Below are 20,030 nucleotides of genomic sequence, written 5' to 3' on the forward strand. Positions count from 1 at the left end.
CAGAGACCATAGCTATAGGAAACGATATATACATATGATGAATGAAAATAGTAACTATTTTTAACTGGTGACGGTGCAATTTTAATTTTTAACATTTAACATAGCAAACAAAATGAAACGGGAAAACAAATCCAATCATGAAACAAACACAGGCAGATCGAAAACACCCCCTCCTCAACATCCAAACCATCCTATTGGCATCCATATATCTAACCATCATATATGGAAAACCAAGCAACAATACAGATGCCTATATGTTTTAATTGTTAAATTATATGTTTAGCTAAATCATTTCTCAATTGAAACATTTCTCAAACACACACACACAAATCAAATCGATAAACATAATAGGAATGATAATCATAAAACTGAATGTAAGCCAATATTTTTATGAAATATCCTTGAATTATAACAATTTTGTTTGTTTAGAGACTTTTTAAATTTTATAAATAAAAAAAATGACAAATTTAAGAGAAAATCCATAAATATGAGTTTTATATTGGGGCAGCTCTACAAGCTGTTGAATGAATGCTTTTGATTTTATTTGAATTTTATCCTGGAACTTGCAACGGATTTTGCAACTGAATAAAGATGATATGTCAAAACCGCTTGCCAAAGGAACCCAGCCCCTCAGAGATTCTTTTAAAACTCTACTATCGCGACCATGGCAGACATTACTTCATTTGCTTTCAGTGTCAATTCCATTGGAGTTCATGGATGGTTTTATTGTCTGGAAACGTGATATCTATTCCACTATCATGAGTTTTGCAAGCTATTCATTTTTTGTCCCAGAGTAATGTTTTAGTCTTCCTTATCTTGATTTCCCATCTTCCATCTTACAGATGCGTCTGAAGAAATATCATTGGTCCCATCCTTGTCAAAATCTCCCAAATAGCTTTGTTGTGAGTTTAAAATTCTTGTGATAGTGGTGAGAGGTGATTCAGCAATGTATATTTAAATACTATTTCCGTTTTAAATCAGTGAAAATATCAATTAATTAAACAGATCTGATCAGGCTGAGCAGCGTTAGCTGTTGAGACTCTTGAACCCTTGTGCGGTAGCATAGTAGACCAGAGTGCATTATTATGGATTCCATGCATAGCATCCAAGATGACTTAAAATCCCTCTGTAATAGAACGTAGAAATCCACTTGTAGGATCAATTATTCCAGTGGTGAGGCTGCTATTCTAATTCTAGAACACTGAAAATCTATACAGAAGAACACTCTAGCCAGCGGGTAGCACCAGCATACAGAAAAAACATCACTTCCTTTTCTTACTGATAAAAGTAAAAACAATTTTTTATTATTTTTCACTTGACCGGCGCGGCGCAAACCACAAGAAAATCGCGTTGTCTATTAGCCCTAAAAGGATGATGCTTCAACCAGTATTATCCTTCCAGGGTTAACTACTGGAACTAGCATAACGGGGAGCATTAAAGCAATGTTTTTACTGTTCCTTGGTCTCACGCAGACGACGGACAGCGGAGCGCACGGACGCGGCAGCGGTTGTAGAGTACACCCAGGCACCACCGGCAACGGTGCGCTTGCAGCGTTTGCAGGACCAGATGCCGACAACAGCGCGCTTCATGGAATCCTACAGAGGGATGGGGAGCAGAACATTAGGTATATTTCTCATGTCAGAGGAATGCTATCTGTCGATCTTACCTTTCCGCAGAACGAGCAAGTGTATTTGCTGTGCTGGGTGATTTCCATCTTCTTGACCATCTTACGCAGGGAGGCACCATAACGGGTACCATATTTACCTACGATTCCAACCTTCTTGGTGCGCTTGGCCTATGTACATACAGAAAATAATAAAAATTAGTTTAAATGATTACACATATTAAATGCACTTGCAACACTCTCAGCCACTAAATCCCACTGTCAGCAGACGATAAATTGTACGTTGTGGCCATATATGGTCCATTTCTAGCATTTCCACTCAGGATTACGCGTATTTCTTCAAATTTATTTCGTACCATTTTTCTGTTGTGTTGTTGATTTGTCAAAAATCCAACCGGAAAGAGCCGAAGGCAGCAGTGTGACCGCCGATTTAAATATACCGTCTGACACTAGGAAATATACCAAAAAATGTATGAAATATACTAGATTATAAAGCGTAAGCGGTCACCCTGGCGACGCGGCACTAGCGCGTTTTTGAATTCGAATTAAATTTAATTCCCTACCTACTTTGTGATTGTTCATAAACTTTAGTTGACGGAAGTAGGGTGAATATAAAATGAATATATTTTTCCAAGATTAAGTGAAATTTTCAAATTGTGTGCTTATTGCTTTTATCTCTGCGGTCTCGTTCAGTCGAGAGAATAATGCCAAATGTATGGTCACACTGTCTGCGCATTAATAAATAGTGCGCACGTCACAAAAAAACAATACAATTGCGGCCAAAATTTTGCTAATTTTCAGGCGTCTAACGCACCTGACAACACCAACATTTGCCCAGCAGCTGCCCAGAAAAGTGTCGACCAGTGAAGCCATGCACAGCTGCGTCCTGCTGCCAAATGCGGCCAACTATCAGCCGGATACCCTGGACTTAAATACAGACGCCAAGGCGGCCGCCTACTGGTTTCCCTGCTTTCGCGATATGGTTATCAAATTTGCGAAGCAAGCGGCCAAATCGCAGGTGGAGGACGCGACGGCCGAGGAGCGGGCGGAGCAGTTCAAGACGGCCTATCTCCAGCAATTGGACGACTATCAAAGCAATATAGCCAACAATAGTGGGCGCGTGATCCTGGGCACCAGCGAACTGCTCAAACTGAACGAAACGATGCTGAGGCGCTTTGGCTTCACGGATCCGTGGGGTAGTCAAAAGCAGCTGGAGAATGCCTCGGCGAAGGCGCGGCTCAAGCTGCGGCTGGAGGAGATTGATGCCATCGGGAATCAGGACGACAAATGGACGGAGCTCGTGCGGGGAGTGCTCGCGGGCAACATGTTCGACTGGGGCGCCCAGGCCATATCCAACATACTGGAGCAGGACAGCAGTTTTGGTCTCCACTCCGCGCTGGACAGGATAGAGAAGCGGCCCTGGCTGCTGGACAACCTGGACAATTGGCTGGAGCGCCTGCGGATCAGTAGCGACCAGCCGCCCCACAAGTGTGCTGTGGTATTTGTGGACAACAGCGGCGTGGATGTGGTGCTCGGCATACTGCCCTTCGTCCGAGAGCTGCTGAAGCGTGGAACCAAGGTGCTGCTGTGCGCCAACAGTGAACCCTCGTTGAACGATGTGACCAGTCAGGAGCTGAGCGCGCTGCTCGATGAGTGTGCCTGCGAGTGTGCTGTCCTCTCGTCGGCCTGGTCCTCCTCCCGCCTGCTTGTCTATGCCAATGGACAGTCTGGACCCTGCTTGGATATGCGAACCCTTCCGCGGGAGCTGTGCGACGCCATAGCTGCCAATGAGACTGATCTGCTCGTGATCGAGGGCATGGGACGGGCCCTGCACACGAACCTCAATGCCCACTTCAGTTGCGAGACCCTGAAGCTGGCCGTGATCAAGAATCGGTGGCTGGCCAAGTACCTGGGTGGCGATGAGATGTTTGCCGTCATCTGCAAATACGAGGCGATCAGCTAGTCGAGCGCCTATGACTCCTTGTTATGCTGTTGTTGTTGTTGGGATCCTTGTGAGAGCCATTGTTTAATTTTGGAAACTATTGTTATTGTTTAATCAAATCAAATCAAATCAAAGCCAGCGCCATCGATCATCCCTCCCTCCCTCCCCCCTCCCATTGAGATTCATATTTTTAGTTCTGTGTATTGTGTATTTAAATTATCGTGTACTAAGTGCCGTTACCGAGTTTCAAGCCCACATCTCTATATACATGCTATATCTGCTCCGCATTTTAATAATTAAAATTATAAATAACAAAGCCTTTTGTTTATCGAGGCGAGGCTGTCACGGCGCCCATTCTTTATTATCGGTCATGGTTATATACCCACCACTCTGATAAGGCCCCACCCATTGTGGATTAGCCACTGATAGCAGCAGCGGAGGCGACATTTCATCAAACCACAGACACCCACAGAGACCCATCCAGACAGACAGTTCAACTATTTGTTTGGACGTGATAAACGCAGATCATTCCCAGTTTTTTTGTTTTCTACAATTTACAGACACTCGCACTCGTGTGTGCGTGTGTGCCAATTCGCACGGTCACTATCACTCACTTATCACTCGATTCGCGAACAAAAAAAAAAACAAAAAAAAACCAACAGCGAAGAAGACCGGCCACAAAACACTGATAAGCAAGCACCTAGCAGATAAGATCTCCGAATGAGAGACCAGGAAATGGTCGCCCAAAAAACCAGAACTCGAAATGCGGAAACCTTTAAGCTCTGACAGCGCGGATACGTCTCAAGCCAGACTTGAGAATTCCACTAGGGGTAATACTCGTCTGTGGCAATTCCAAAATGCATCATGGCCTTCTTACGCTTCAGATACTTCAAGTTGGATATCGGTGAGCTAGTCTGATGCCCCATAAGTTCTTTAATCGGCTCATAAATGGATCTATAAACAATCATCCATGTGATTTAGTCATCTGATTTGCCGGCTGATTGATTAAATCGAAACAGAGGTTGGGAAAGTTCTTTAATTTAATGGTTATAATCGCAGCAATACGGAAAGCAATATTTGTCATTAATTTGGATATATGTATACATCAATTGAACTATATACTTTGATAATCTTACAAAACAAACAAACTGTTCTTACAAAAGACTTGTCCTAAGACCCACGAATAATAAATAATAATTTTTCTAACATGAGATATTGACAAAGTCGTCTCGCAGAGTGGTGGCTACACATAAGCCATACATTAGTTAAGCGTAGTGCTTTACAACTGCAACTATATGCTGTATGATATATTTATTGCATAGTTAAACCAAAAACAATATGTATTAACTCAAAGCTCTGGCTACATAGGAAAATAACATACATAAAATTGTGTATGAACGACATTAACAAGTGTGCCGAGTCATGCCTTCAATAAACACGTAACACTCTCAAAACAATACAAAAACGAAAATCAAAATTCAAGCAAAACAGAGTTGTGGTTGCGGTGAAAAAAGTGCAGTTTAAATTAGCGCGCCCAATAAGATTCATTTCCACTTGTACCAAAGTCCGTACCAGATGAAACGAAACGATCCAGGTAGAATTATTCTAGAGGTAAGCTGAGCGGCATTCTGTTGCTAGCACTCAAGTTACCTAATAACCGTTAATAAAGGAAATAAGTAGCAAGTGTGTAGTTACCATGTGAACAAAGGACAGTTTTGTTGACCTTTGTTTTTATTTTATAAGCATTACAATCCAATGAGTTTTTCTCACCTGTTCAAATAGAGGGTGGTTTAGTGGGTTAAGTTCGCCCAGTATATCGGTATATAAAGGTATATTTAATCAATTGTTTTGTATATTTTACAGTATATTTCTGAGGGACAGGCGGTATATTTTATAGATAAAGCCGCGGTCCCACTGCTAGAATAATTCTACCGATCAGCTGTTCGGTGTCGTGTTAAAATTTCTTGCAAAAAATATTCGTAGATAAACATTAAAAATTAATTAAACAATTAAACAACATTTTCCGCAATTGTTCCATTCGGGTCGTTTTGGTTCTTTTAGTTTTCTTTAAACTGTTTGCTTTGAACTCTATCAAGGACTTGCGCTTTTGGTTCTATCAATTACCAGCGAGGAGCCAACTAGAAATGGATATACTCAAGAAAATGTTCAAATCGGTGGAGGAAAAGAAGCAGGAGTGAGTACATGTGATTAATAGCAATAGATTATGCAAGCCAGCCGCCTCTTTGGCGGCCGACAACAAAATGTTTAAAAATAAGGTGAAGAAAAAACCGTACGCCGACTGCGGCATTTTCAATTGGATCGATAAACCAGGCACCTGCCATGATAGATACATTTTTACCAGGATATATACACCCACCCACACACACACACACACACTGGCACAGAAACAGATGTGTGGGGGTGTGTGTGTGTGTGGATGATTTGCGGAGGCTGCGTACTGCGGTGCAAAACGGTTTCCGAGGGGTGACAAAAATTCTAATGTATATCCGGTATTGGTCTTCTCTTCCTCTTCCCTGTTGCAGCGGTGCCGATATATCCGCATCGAACAAGGATGAGTTCCGGAAGCCGCAGTGGTTCGAGGAGGCCGAAACGGACGATGAGCTCTTCGACGACGATCGCAAGTTCGCATTCCAAGTGTTCACCAGTCCGCTGGAAATGCAGAAGCACTTTGAGAGACAGATGCAGCGTCTACTGGAATCGATCGATGACGATGATCATGATGATAATGAGGATTTCTGTAAGCAAGAGCAACAAGCCGTTGTAACTTGTACTTCTATCATGAAATTAACACGCTACCATTTTCCCAGATGATGTCTTGAAGCCCGGTTTTGATAGCTCGATTCTCAAGAAGTTTGCTCGGCAACATGGTCAATCTCTGGACACGGATTTGGATGACGAGTAAGTGTAGCAGGCTCCCCCTCATTCAGTTGAAAGTATATCTGTCGTGTTTCAGGATTTACGCCGATCAGATGCAGTCGCTCATTCAGCGCTTGAATCCGAAAAAGGGACAGGAGCCGGCCGACGAAGCCGTTGGCAACATTTTGCCCTCCAATCAAAGTCGCCTTCTGAAGAGTCTGCGGAAGGCAAAGATGACGGATGAGGAGCTCATCATGGGTCGCATTCATGGCACAATCTCAGCCGATGGTGAAGAGGTGCCACAGGCTCGTCCAACACGTCCGTACATCGGTATCAAGCCGGAAATCATGACTCCGATGACGCCCATGTTGCCGCGCAGTGGAATGACGCCATTTGGTGGGGTATTCGATGGAAACTATCAGGTGGGGAGCCACACAAGCGACGGAATCAAATGGTTCGAATCATTAATTAAAATATATTTTCCGATAGGGTCCGAAGATGTTTAGCCAGAGCGTGATGACCCAGACGGTGCGCAAGCCGGATGGCAGCTATGAGACCACCAAGGTGGCCCAGGATGCGACTGGCCACAAGACCACCACGGTGACTCGTATGAAAGATGGCCGCTCGGAGACGGTGGTCACCCACGATGGCAAGGAGGGTGGTGTGCCATTGGGTAAGGCTGTCGCCAAGCCTCAGAGGGGCTCTCTGGGTGAGCAGCATGTCGCGTATGCCGATCGCAACCTGTTTGTGACAAAAGAAGGCTACGCCATGCCACGGAACCTCTGGTGACCAGTGGTGAACAGCTATTGCCCCAATCAAGACAAGCGATCTCTGCTGCAACGCGAGCGTCAGCAGCAGCAACAGCAACAGCAACAACAGTATGCAGATAAGCTAAAGCGATTCGTCGGCAACATAGTCCCACATCCACACAACATCCAAATTAGAACCTACTATATTTTAGTTTACATTCTCCTTAGTGTTTGGTGTTTTAGATGAAACTCAGTTGAGACAACAGATGACGACGATTATTGACCATGATTTTATTAAGCAGCGACCGCACAGCGTCGTTGTATATTGTGAGCATGCGCACCCCAAAATGCGCTCCACACACTTTCAGTTCCCAGTGTTCTGTTCCCTGGGCATTCTGCAGGCGGCAGGCAAGGGGCGTTTGCACCCCCACACGCAGCTGAGAGAAGAATGGATAGGAGTGGAGTGAAGTGCAGCAGCAGCAGCAGCAGCAGCAGCTCTAGATGGCAGAGGAGCAGGAGCCGGTGCAGGTGCAGGCTCGTGTTGAACGGTGTGAACGTGATTTTCAGTTTGACAAAGTCCAGCCAGACTGAAGCCCGGTTCGGTCAGCGGGTTTCAGTCGCCCAAACAAAAAAATTCAAACAAAGTAAAAGCTGGCCAAATCATCGCCAAATTGTGGCAATTTTTTTTATTGTATTAGTTCTTCGTGGTACTATCTGTGTCTCAATGGAGCGAGTGTCCAGCAGCAGCATCTAAAGTGCCCGTAGTATACAAAAAAAAAAAAAAGCATTCTGAAAGAACCACTATACAATACATATACGTATATGTATTACCGCTTACCAGGCAAACGATTTACACAGTCTATTATTGATATAATTTAATTAATTTAATAGTTATACATACAAATTTACATATAGAAACATACCCCAACCACAACCACATACCACACCACCAAACCACACTTGGTGATTTGATCTACAAAACTGCAGCGTCAGTGGAGAGTTCAGCTCACAGTTTATTCAATTCAACTTTGGATTATACCATATTTTGTTTATTAGTTGTACTAATATTTAACGTTTAAGTTGATTTTAACTAAATCTAATCTTTCAAATAGCTATAATGCTTACACGCATTAGAAATCATTCAAGAAACATGCAAATAAAGTGTTGTGCAATATAGCTATGAATTTATTGTGAAGGGATGTTCTGAATAACTCTAATCTTGAGAATCCTATGGCTTGGCAATATAATAATGGACAACAGGTCTTCAACAATTCTTCCCCGAGCGGAAGCTACTTATTGCCATGACACATTTTGGGTGTAACTTTCATCCGATTAAAATGTTGCCCAGAGCATATTAATTGAACGACTGTTTAAGGTGAGTTTGGGATATTCTTGGCACAACCGACACCCTATTCGTTGAAAATTAGGGTCCAAACAAGAATAAATCCTTCAGGAATAATACTCGTAATGATGAACTTTCGTTGCTTTTCTTGTTTTTCCTATGCAGACGTACATTTTCCCATTCCAGTCGTACAGCTATAGCCATTTTATGGAGTAATTTTATTCAGTTTACAATTTAAACTAAAGCAATAGCATAGGCAGGCCTCTCAACATGGTTATTCCTAGTGATGATGGTCATCCTTCTTCACGAAACGCAGGCCGCAATAGCCGCAAGTGTGGCTGCCGGGTGCGTCCTATGACAAAGATTGACTTTAGATATCCAGGCAAAGAGATATATATTACAATATCTTACCAGATTGATGTACACTTTGGGATGTCCGAGCGGACCATCGCCGCCGTCACAGAAGACCACACGTTCGGTGCTTTCGATTGGTCGCACCTCGTCAATCATTTTGATGCCCCAGTTCTCGTTCACATAACGTTTGGCGTTCACGAATCGCACATTGCGGTAGTCATCCTTGTCAAAGACCTAATGAAGCATCATTTTTGGATACACAATCAAAAATGTTTGCGTAATCGCAGGACGGCAACAGCATTTGTACTTACTTGTCCCGTGTGTGTGACTTTGTCGATGTCGCTGCGGGAGCTGCCATTGCGTACGGCGGTCAATGGAGCCAGCCAGTTCTGGCCACGGCGTCCAACTTTGGACAAATTGTTTACCAATTGCTTGCTGGCCATAATTTTATTTCCAAAAAGTTTGTTCAGAAATTTATTTTGACAGAAACAGTCAGCTGGCTTAACAGCGCTCGTAACAGAACAGATTGGGCTGTGCGCACTTTTGCGCTTAACAGCACATCCTAACAGTTTCGATGTACATATCTATCTGCAACGGTTAAATCAAAACGAAATTACATATAAGTAACAAATGATAATACGTTATACTTGATGTTATGTTTTTACCATAATTTATGACTGGTACTCTCAATGAGTGGCCCCAATTAGACTTTTACGACTAAAGACTTTGGCTAAAGAAGAGCCGGCTCCTTGGACTTCTTACACGGTACGCACAAGTCAAGAAAACTGCATTCTTGACATACAAGAGGAAATGTATGAATATGAAGTTCTCGACTACATTTCTGTTGAATTAAATCAGAAGAATCTGAAGGACTTACTCTAGCCAAAAGTGTAATTCAATTTCCTTGTATTTTACTTGCCTCTTGCTGCCATGAATTAGCCAAGATCTTCGCAACGAACCTGAACGCTGAAAGTCTCGGAGGATTACATTTCGCTTGGTACAGATTTGTTCGGTTCGGTATCTAGAATAAATATGCCGCCGCCGAAATGGCTTCTTTTGATTCTTTACAAAATTCTGGCGCGCGTCCCCTTCTAAATATGCATGTGTATGTATAATTTGTATGTGTGGGTGTGTGTCAAGCGGAAAAATACCAAAAATCGTCCGCTGTTAGGTTAACATGCAAAATTGCGTTACAATTTGAATCTGTCTATGCTATTTTATTTTAGAGTGTGATTGGTATTTTGAAATAAAATCTCTGCACGCACGCTGTGTCAAATCATTCATTAAACAGCTTAACATTTTCCAATTCAGTTGTCATTAAGTTCATCTGTTATCTGTTGTAATCTTAGTTAGACAGTTGAGTGGAAATTTGAGTCGAATAAATATGTTACTGATTTGTAGAATATGTACAGCGTGTAGTTACCGTGTAGAATATTTTTGTTAACCTTATTTGTTTAAACCTTATTTTATAAGTAATCCAATAAATGGGAGTCCTTAAAAAAAGCCAGATTATAGAAAATTGATTCTTCTTTCTGATAAAATGATATTTTTAGTTGTTAAAGTCCTAACTAGCTAGTAATGTTAAATTGAATATCAGAATTGATGAAAATTATACTTTTCCTCGGTATATTTACGGTATATTACGAAAAAGAGAAGACATATTTGGGTATATTTTTAGTGTCAGACGGTATATCCGCGGTCACACTGGTGTTAATGCTTTCGCGCATTTATTTTGAATGGCGTCTTTATTCTGGATTTTCACGATGTAAAGCTAATAAAAATGGCACCAAAAGGAAGTTAAACACCTGTAAGTATTTGTTAAAACATAAGAATGCATGCTGTTGCTGTTTAAATTAATATTTTAGCGTTCTTTTGGCTGATTTACTACGGCGCCTGTATGGAATATGTGTATGTGTGTACGTGCTGCCATTTCTGTCGTTTTTCCTTGTGCCGCTACTTTATCGCACACTTGCCTCGCACAGACGCTCTGTTTAGAATGTAGGAATATAAACAGAAATGGATGAAAGCGACGAATTTCGCCCCACAACAGATTTGCCGGCTGAAAATTCTCCGAGAGGGAGAAGAGAGCATAGGCAGACACCGCGTCGTGCGCAGCTGCCGATCTCTGTGTCTGCTGTTTTCCCCCAATTTTTCGAAAATTTTCCCCAAGATCAGCCACGGCGGACCTGTCTCCTGGCACTGGGGGAATCGTTTCAGTTAGTGTTTCGTGCTCGTCGAGTGTTGTTCTCGGTTTTTCCTCTACAATATCAAAAAAGTTCTTCATAGTTCTTACCTGCCATTAAAGCATACATACATATATACACGACTATATATACCCACATATGCGCAATATATAGAAATTTAAATTGGAGTTGTTCGCGAAATCGAATCAAATTTATGGTGTGTTACATCAAAGTGCTTTGTGGATCAATCGAGGCATTCGAAATCCGTAGAAATTCTAGAGAAACATAAGTTTTATGCTTAATTTTCCATGGATTACATAATCGAGAGTGCTCGTGTGTTTGAAGTGAAAGGAAAAACGTGTTCCTCCACGTTTTTCCGGTTCGGGAAAAATGTTTTAAGAATGTGTGCCGTGCCCACCATATAATGGGCAAACTACTTATAACCATTACGATGCGATATTAAAGGAAAAAGAAACCCCATAAAGCGGATGGCAATTAAAAGTTAAAAGTGGGGGCCCCGCAAGAATAAAGTGGAAGGCACCGCGTGCTGCACTCTCGGGAACGGTGGTGGTGGTGGTGGCATGGCAGCATCTTCTTCTCGGCATGATTTTTCGAGCAAAAGTTTAACGAACTGAGTTCATTTCTATTTTTGAATAATTCGTAGAGCAACCGCCACTGCCGTCACCCCGCAAAAGTGAAAAGTCTGCATGAGTTTTCCTTTTGGTTTTTCGTGGTTTGCTGGTGCGATGTGGGACGTGTGCTTTTTAAGTGGTGTTGGTAGTGGTACGCCCGCCGACTGATCACCGCCTACACTGTGCAATTTTTCTTTCTGGAAAATCCATAAAGGAAACGATATACATATTGAAAGCAGATGACGGAATTATACAGATGTATAGGCCGTAAAAACTGTGCAAAATTATTTTGAAAATATTGTTTGATGAAATTATTACAGTGGTAATAGACCATAAGTTAAAAGGAAATTGTATGTTGAATATAATATTTAATTAGGAGTTTTAAGATTTGTATTCTTGCAGTTAAAAATCCTTTTTAAATTGTAATATCTTTGGAACCTCCACTCAGTAGTTTTAGAATATTAAAATACAAATACTCTTATTATACACATGTAAATAATTGTAATACTAACTTAAAATGTGTTTGAGCTAGTTAATATTTTCTTATTATCCTATAACGAGTCAAACAACATTCATTCTGCTTAGTTCTCATGGTATTTAAGACATTTCCCATTAAATCAAACATTTTCCCGCAATTCCTTTCACTTGAATTACAATTATTTGTATATATTATATCCAAAATTCAACTTAATGGATATTAGCTCTACAAATTGTTCACACGCACAGTGTCAAGCATATATCATCCTTATAGACAGACTTTTGGAGGGACCTTCAAACAATTTTGACAGCAGCTAATCCAAACGCTCTCTCTTTCATTCGTTGCCATGGCTATAGCTATAGATATGTATTTTTTTGTTTCAATATCTGGCACAATGTTAAATTTCATGCATTGTAAATTATCTGCCACTAAAATATATTTTCCCCAAATATATGTGACAACTATACGGAATAAATGTTCTTCGAGCCAAGAGGAAAGGCACTTTGGAAACTTGAAAGCAGCGCCAACGTCAGTGCCATTTTTAAAGATTGTATAAATATTGAGACCACTTCCGTTGGAAACTGTAGGAATATATGTACATAAATAGTTTACGTGTATGTTTTGTGGATATATGTATGCGTATGTCTGGTGAAATAAGTCCCAAAACCCAATTTTGAAGAATAGGTCATGATTTATTTATGTTTTTCTTTCTTATTTTAACGTATATGTATGTATTTTGTCCCACTTGACATAATTGGGTTGGACACTCAGGTGATTGTTTAGCTAATGAACAAATGATGATAAATGATTTTTGTTTTTGCATATATTTAGATGAGAATTTTACAAGAAACTTGGGTAGTATGTATGTAGCTTACAGAAATTACGCTTTAAGAACATCTTAATCCGTATTTAACCAATTTTTCCTTCATATTATTAGATGTAAAGTTCCCAAGTAAATTAAAACCATGATTAATGGTTTTTGAACGAAGCTTTTTTTTTTTAATTTTCATAAAATTTTTCCTAAACTCTGATATTGTTGTTTGTCTTTATTTCATCACAATCATCAAACAGTATAAAATTAATTTCGAATACGAAATTAAATATGATTTATGGTTTTGCACAGTTTATACAGAAAATGTATAAGAATTTTATAAATTCATAAATCCATATATTTACGAGGGTCTATAAGAAATAAATAAAAAACGCCTAAAATATGAATTTAAAAATCCCCAAACCTTTCAAACCGATATTTTCAATACGTTTTATTAAAAAATAAACTTATAAATCTATGGAAAATGCATAAAAACAACTTTAAAATCTAAAACCCAAATCCCAACAACCGTTTAAATCAAATGTTTTAATCAGTTTTAAATTAATTTTTTCCGCAGTGTAATATGTTAAATTAAAACCAAAACCCAACCTTGTGCCAAAAGTCTTTGTGAAATAATAAGCCCAAACCAAAAAATATATCTAAATAAAATAGCATAAATCAGGAAACCATAAAATCCAGAATCGTCTGAAAACGTTTGCGGTGTAGAGATGTCCGGGCAGCAACCGCCGCCGTATGGCAATGGGCCACGTGGCTGGAATCCACGTGCTCACAATCCAGCCTCACCATCGCCCTCATCTTTTCTGTATCGTCCGCCCTCGCCGTGGACAACGGCGCCGAGTCCACCGCCGATTATAGCCGGGCCGAAACCCTTTGGCCATGCCATGTCACCGGCGCCGCTGAATCAGGTGCGCGGACAGCGTGGCAGCACCAATATGCCCCATCCGAGGCCCCAGTGGCCGGGAAATAACCAATCACCGGCCCCCTATCAGCCACCGCCGAGTGCCTACTACGGTGGATCGGGTGGTGCATCGCCAGCACCACGTCCCTTTCGACCGGCACCGCTGCAGCACCAGAACTCATATGGATCGCAGCAGCATCCGACCAGCTCGTTCCAGCTGTCGCCCACACCATCGCCGATTGTGTGCCAGACGCCGAGCTCGGACTTTACATACAGCAATCGACAGACACCGCTGTCCCATCAATCCCATCAATCGCACTACCAACAGCAGGCACCCCCACCCCAATATCTGCAGCAACTCCATCAGCAGGGACTGGGACCGCCAGTGATACCACCACAACCGAGACAACACGGACACGGACTGGCTCTCAGGATCAGATCGATTTTATTGGCGTGCCGCTGGAGCCTCCGCAACCTAAATCCTATGTGATTTATGATGACGAAGAGGAGTTTGGTCCATCGACAGCCGAGATAATAGCGAATCAATCGCAGGATTATATCGACGAGAAGCTAGCCGAATATCAGATGACGATATTGCAGCTGCAAGGTAAGTTTTCCTCTCGTAATTTCTCCCAGTGGCTTTCTTTTTCCGTAGCAGATGAGTCATTCTAGAATTGTTTTTTTTGGGACAGCTTTCTGGCAATCGGGTGACGGCATTTAGCAGACAAAAATCGTGTAAAATATTTGATTTTTCTCTTGGCAAAGCATTGAACTTTGTAGGAGGGGGAAAACTGAATGTAAATGTCAACCGAACTTGACCCAGACACGTCCCCCCCCCGTAGCCAGCCAGCATCATCATTATCTTGAGAACCATTCAACCATCCACACATCCAACCTGACATCATCGCTCGAAAGTAGACTATGGCCTAGATATTTGGGCCCTCTCTCACCTTTCACTTGCTGCTTGGTAGAGGCTCTCCTCGTACGAGTATATATTGGCTATTTTCGTGTGGTCACCGCATTCTGCCCGTAAGATAATGACATAATGTTGTGGCCAAAATGGAAACTGAATATAAATTTTGGTTTTTTTTGGCAATCGTGCAAATTGCAATCGCCAATACGGGCCACACCACATCGAATGCCAAATGAATCGATGAATTGTTATAGTTTATACATACTATATTTTTCTATATGTGTGAATACTCGTACATATTTATTTTGTGCTCTCCAACAATTGGCAAGTGCTTGGAATGAGATAATCTTTGTTATTCAATATTTTCTAGCTACGAAGGTCGACCAAGATAATATTTGTTTATTCAATTATAATCCTTTTTTTATATTTTAGTTGAATTTTTTTTTTGGGTTTTTGAAATATATTTTTTTATAGATCTTGTAGGGTTTTCAGCGAACTTTAAGATATAAATTTTTATTAAAGAAATTATTTTTTTGTTTAGTTTCTACTTTAATAAGTTTACAAAATTAATAGAGTGAATTTAATACTTATACTAGAGAAATTAATGCTTAAGGAAAAATTGTTTTCTGAGCACTCAGGACTGAGCATAGTCGAACAAAAATTTTAGATAGCAGTTCCTAGCAGGACGAAGTATCAAACGAAAATGAAATGTTTTTTTCCCTTTTACAGTCTTTGAGTATAACAACGATTTACCAGTATATTTTATTAAATGATAAGTACCTACCGTTTACTTTTCGAGGTCGTTTGAAATACGCACTTTTTGTTACAGGAATTAAAAAATTAAAGTTTAATCATTCAACCTAGATACATATGTATAGTCCGTTTCATGTATCAACGAAAATCGTTTTGTAGTTAGTTATAGAAATCGAATTTCCTTTTCAGCTGCAATTGCTGGCACAAGCCTATTCTAATTAATTAAGCACTGTGTGATCCACACTTTTGTTGTGAAGCTGATAGACAAGGTTTTCATCAGCCCCAAAGCCTTTTGTTGGATGTACTTTATTCACAGAATGAGATCATTTTTTATATTGAAACGCAGCGCGTATTGGTGAGGGATTATTCAGAAAAGTTGTTTATAGACAAAAGCACAAGGCAGTGAGTGTGATTGCCTTTTCATGTTCCATTTTATGATGGTGATGATATCTGTACTCTGTACTGTTCCGTTCTGGTTTGGGGTCTGGTCCGGTGCTGATGTCACAGTGGAAATGGTTTCGTTTTGTTATTTATAAATTGCATTTGCCCTGTTTCTCTATCCCATTGTCTTGCCTCGAAAGTTTTCCCCCACAGACCCAACTTTTCTTGTTGCTGCTGCTGCATCTCGTTTCTCGGATTCACTTTTGGGCTAACTTATTTTTAGATACTTGTTTGGTATGAAATATCTCAAGGGACGCCTTGGTCGACTCTCTGGCTGGCTCGCTGGCTGACTCTGGCTATGCTGCTATTTTGGTATAATTTTCTCGCCCTGCTTTCTGGTTTATTTTCAAATTTAGCTGCAGTTTTACATTTAATTATTTTATTTTCACTGTTTTCTTTTGTTTTTTGGGATTGGTCTGCTCGAACTTGCCTTGTCACAGGAAAAAAGTGATTAAAAATAGAGTTCTTTTCGAGTTTATTTTTTGGGGTTTTTACATCTACAAATTCAGGAATTAAGGAACGTATTTCAAATTATACGTATTATTTTTGAAAAATAAAGAAAACCAAGGTAAAATTTTTGTTTTTTTTTTTTGGAGATAAATCAAAATTTTGTTTACCATTTAAAAAATAAAAATATACCTGTCTGACAATAAAAATGATTGATTGGCTGTAGAAAAGATTTTCCAAATGAATGATGTCAGGATTTCTAGTACATTCGTTGTACCATTTGGAGGTTGCTTTAAGTTGATTTCATTGACTGTTTAAGTGAACTTAAATGATAACTATAGTGTTACTTTGGTAATGTTTTTTTTTGGACGTAGACGTGCAACGGCTATACCAACAAAAGCTTGTTACACATGGATAAATCTTAAACTTTGGGTCGAGCTATCTTCAGGTATATTCGTTCTACCGACACGAATTAAAAATACTGCGAAAGGTCGTAAAATTGTCTCTTCAACTCATAAATTTTGGTGAATATTGGCTCTGCAAATGCCGAGTAAAAATAAAGTACCCGGTTCTAGAATTTTTAAAGAGTTAAAAACTATACTTGTAAAATGAAACAAAAGAGACATTTGAGTTTATAGAGTCTAAGAATAAGTTATAATAACCTAATCGTATACCTTCTGCAATCAATTGCCACTAAATTTAGTTCAAACTAAAAAAAAGCGTCTTAGAGTGATTTGCCTGTGCCTAATGCCAATATTTTCCGGAATCTTAATCTGTGGATAGATTTGTAATCTCCTGTCATGTTTTAGTTGTAATAAACTTAAGCTTTTTGAATGATTTTCCTAATAAAGTAGATATTCTGCCAAGAAAATTCATTTTAAGACCATCTGAAATTCCGCAAATCTTATATTTGATAAAAATGTTTGATAATTTATTCAATTTTGTTGCAAATATATACATACATGTGTACGAGTTTGTATTTATACAAGTCTTACAATAAACGTTCTGATGAACAAAACCCACGCGCTTGCAGCAAATGGGAAACATATGAGATGTGTAGATATTCCATATATATATTCAGGTATATTATAGATTCCTATAAATAGGGAATTCTCGAAACTAATTTTAACATTTTTCGCACGTAGAAATATCATGGATATGGATGGGGCATGGCACACAGATGATGATGATGATATCTAGACATATGCAAATGCCGCAATTCAAACAAATCAAAAAATTGTTGACAGTTTGCCCAGAGTTTTTGGTTTTTAATTGCTTTTCATCTTTTTCGTTCGCTTGAGTGTATAAATATTTAAGGCTAATAGTTTTCAATCGTTTACAAAGCTTAATTTTTGAGCAAATAATTTCTGTTGGCCACTTTTAAAAGGCATTCATTTCTATTTAATTGACTCTTGAGGTTGATTCATTGGGCGATATATGTATGCATGTGTTTTGCAACTATTATTGTATTAGAATTAGATGAATGTCTGTTTAGAGAACCGCCCCGGTGCCTTGGAAGTCAATATTTGAAGAACCCCAAAACGAGATTCATTTGCCTTTGCCATTAAACCAAGAAACTTTATGGTTAGGTGTGAAATAAATAGGAATAACATCAAATCTATCTCGGGACAAAGGAAATATTGTGTCGAAAGTGCGCGTTTGAGAGCGGAAATCTTTGTTTATGCGAAAAAATGTTTGCACAAAGTCAATGTATTTGAGTGCTGGAGATGGATATAAATACATGTAGATGTTCTATAATTAGTTAAATGTATACACATAACATATAGTATGATATTGGATCGAAAGAGTATATGTATATTATATGCTTTTTTATGTACATATGTGTATATGTACTCAAGGTTACCATTTGCTCTAGCTGAAAAATCGAAAATATTTTCTACTAAAAAGTTCCACTAGTACATAATCGAAATTCCCAAATGAGTGTAATTAAACTGAAATCTGGCATAAAATAATACCAAAATTACTCGGGATTTGCAATTCATTCAAAAAAAGTCCGTCTCCTATGGGACATTTTTACAACGAATCAATATTATTCGACGAATTTACTTAAGGGGTATACCAACATAAAAATCTCGATCCTTGAAAGATCTGACCAAAACCGAATGAGATTATAATCATACAAAAAGTTGCCTTTTTTGTAGTTTACAAAATAGATCTGAATCATCGCTTTTAAATATTTTTTTTTTTCATTGTAATTCTAATTATAACTTGTGTTCTGTTCTTATCTAAGTTACCAGAAAATTACTTACGAGCACCGCAACCCCTTTGGCCTTTTCAAGTGTCTGCCACTTAACAAGAGCATTTTACAACCCGCTCAGTGGCTCGCACACACATGCAGCAGCAGCAGATCGTAAATAAAATGATGCTATAAAATACCATTGAACATGTGAATCCTCTCACGAAGGCGCCACTTGCTGGGGCTGTTGCTCTGGCTGCTGTTTTTGGGGGACCAGCTGTTGTGGTCCCACTATTGTTTACTTTTCAGCTAATTGTTGTTCTTTACATATTTTAATTTTACATGCTATTTCAAGTGGTGGTTGAGTGTGTGGTTTTGTAGTTTTACGTCATATGTAGTACTAGTACGTATTAACAACAGAATTATTCAGCAAAAGAGCTATATTTTTATGGAAAGTGTATGATCAGTAAAAAGAGATATATTTTGCCAATGTTCACAATGATTTTTCTAATGGCGAATGCAAGTACTAGGACAGCTGCTTTCTATAGCCAGATATCTTCTATCACAAATAAGTAATATCACATTCGTCTGAGCTTTGTTGAAACATTTTAATCTACAATTTGTAACAAGTACGATTTTAAGAAAAGGATTTGCCAGGTGATCTGATCCCAACACCTTTGTCTTAAATTCTGTATTGTCGACAGAGAAAGGGCTCTGCTAAATTTATGGACAGATATGCCCAAGTAGAATTCACTCTTGATAAGCAACTGTTGATATGCATATGTACATATATAGAGGTACAAACATACATATATGTATTCTTAATACGAATTAATTGTCAGACAATTTTTCATCCAAATTACTTTTCATAAAAAATTACTCGAACATTATGTACATTAACTGAGATTATCTTAAAAACTGTATTAAGTTCTTACATCCTGCCTTTTGGTCTATTATTTTCGCTGGACATCAACGCATCTTACTCTCTTGCTCTTTATCAAATAATGTTGTTATACTATTTGATGATTCTATTCCTTGGAATATTCGTTATCTCAGATTTTATAAGGGACCTTGGGATAGGTGTGGTTCTCAACATCATCCAGAATATCCCTTTCTAAATTTGAGTTGATAGTAAGTGTACAAATAAGAAGAGGAAAAATTCTTTCTTTTACCCAAACTGTTACTAATTTGAACAGCAGTGCTGCCTGCCTTTGGAAAGACTGTAATGTTGTGCCTTCTGTAACGCCGCTTATTATTAATGTTTAAACTACTTTCAAAATCATTTAAATTAGTTGACCTCTGTGCGTTTTATGCATAATTATAATTTGTCTATGCATTACAAATTAAATTGCGTTGCAATTGCAAATT

At 39.3% G+C, this 20,030-nt stretch overlaps 5 protein-coding genes across 5 annotated transcripts; 3 read left to right on the forward strand and 2 right to left on the reverse strand.

The window, feature by feature from the left end:
* Positions 1–1,279: 1,279 nt before the first annotated feature.
* Positions 1,280–2,088, reverse strand: LOC111078646 (60S ribosomal protein L37a). Its single transcript, XM_022373466.2, has 3 exons — positions 1,981–2,088; positions 1,667–1,795; positions 1,280–1,595 (listed from the first exon to the last, which is right to left on the reverse strand). Exons 1-3 carry the CDS (start codon positions 1,981–1,983, stop codon positions 1,449–1,451), a joined length of 279 nt encoding a protein of 92 aa, XP_022229158.1. The 5' UTR covers positions 1,984–2,088; the 3' UTR covers positions 1,280–1,448.
* A 141-nt stretch (positions 2,089–2,229) lies between these two features.
* LOC111078645 (4'-phosphopantetheine phosphatase) lies at positions 2,230–4,778 on the forward strand. The gene has a single exon (XM_022373465.2). It carries the CDS (start codon positions 2,496–2,498, stop codon positions 3,585–3,587), a length of 1,092 nt encoding a protein of 363 aa, XP_022229157.2. The 5' UTR covers positions 2,230–2,495; the 3' UTR covers positions 3,588–4,778.
* Positions 4,779–5,064: 286 nt separating this feature from the next.
* On the forward strand, positions 5,065–7,832 carry LOC111078642. The gene is made up of 6 exons (XM_022373458.2): positions 5,065–5,177; positions 5,663–5,760; positions 6,110–6,324; positions 6,395–6,485; positions 6,541–6,865; positions 6,933–7,832. Exons 1-6 carry the CDS (start codon positions 5,142–5,144, stop codon positions 7,230–7,232), a joined length of 1,065 nt encoding a protein of 354 aa, XP_022229150.2. The 5' UTR covers positions 5,065–5,141; the 3' UTR covers positions 7,233–7,832.
* A 901-nt stretch (positions 7,833–8,733) lies between these two features.
* LOC111078643 (NADH dehydrogenase [ubiquinone] iron-sulfur protein 6, mitochondrial) lies at positions 8,734–9,388 on the reverse strand. The gene is made up of 3 exons (XM_022373460.2): positions 9,200–9,388; positions 8,946–9,122; positions 8,734–8,886 (listed from the first exon to the last, which is right to left on the reverse strand). Exons 1-3 carry the CDS (start codon positions 9,329–9,331, stop codon positions 8,815–8,817), a joined length of 381 nt encoding a protein of 126 aa, XP_022229152.1. The 5' UTR covers positions 9,332–9,388; the 3' UTR covers positions 8,734–8,814.
* A 1,794-nt stretch (positions 9,389–11,182) lies between these two features.
* On the forward strand, positions 11,183–14,495 carry LOC111078652 (leucine-rich repeat extensin-like protein 3). The gene is made up of 2 exons (XM_041593743.1): positions 11,183–11,288; positions 13,570–14,495. The coding sequence occupies exon 2, from the start codon at positions 13,721–13,723 to the stop codon at positions 14,399–14,401; it is 681 nt and encodes a 226-aa protein (XP_041449677.1). The 5' UTR covers positions 11,183–11,288; positions 13,570–13,720; the 3' UTR covers positions 14,402–14,495.
* The last annotated feature ends 5,535 nt before the right edge of the window (positions 14,496–20,030 follow it).

The sequence above is a fragment of the Drosophila obscura genome, unplaced genomic scaffold (genome assembly GCF_018151105.1).
Source record: "Drosophila obscura isolate BZ-5 IFL unplaced genomic scaffold, ASM1815110v1 contig_200, whole genome shotgun sequence".
In the NCBI taxonomy this organism is placed as follows: Eukaryota; Metazoa; Arthropoda; class Insecta; order Diptera; family Drosophilidae; genus Drosophila; species Drosophila obscura.

Bases quoted from the DNA above. Each gene is read 5' to 3' on its own strand.
- LOC111078646 (XM_022373466.2), bottom strand. The intron at 1,596-1,666 runs GTAAGATCGACA...ATCCCTCTGTAG, and splicing joins CTTGCTCGTTCTGCGGAAAG to GATTCCATGAAGCGCGCTGT.
- LOC111078645 (XM_022373465.2), top strand. From the start codon at position 2,496: ATGCACAGCTGCGTCCTGCTGCCAAATGCGGCCAACTATCAGCCGGAT.
- LOC111078642 (XM_022373458.2), top strand. From the start codon at position 5,142: ATGAAACGAAACGATCCAGGTAGAATTATTCTAGAG. The intron at 5,178-5,662 runs GTAAGCTGAGCG...AACTCTATCAAG, and splicing joins CAGGTAGAATTATTCTAGAG to GACTTGCGCTTTTGGTTCTA. The intron at 6,486-6,540 runs GTAAGTGTAGCA...GTCGTGTTTCAG, and splicing joins GACACGGATTTGGATGACGA to GATTTACGCCGATCAGATGC.
- LOC111078643 (XM_022373460.2), bottom strand. From the start codon at position 9,331: ATGGCCAGCAAGCAATTGGTAAACAATTTGTCCAAAGTTGGACGCCGT. The intron at 9,123-9,199 runs GTAAGTACAAAT...ATGCTTCATTAG, and splicing joins AAGTCACACACACGGGACAA to GTCTTTGACAAGGATGACTA. The intron at 8,887-8,945 runs GTAAGATATTGT...TCTTTGTCATAG, and splicing joins CCAAAGTGTACATCAATCTG to GACGCACCCGGCAGCCACAC.
- LOC111078652 (XM_041593743.1), top strand. From the start codon at position 13,721: ATGTCCGGGCAGCAACCGCCGCCGTATGGCAATGGGCCACGTGGCTGG.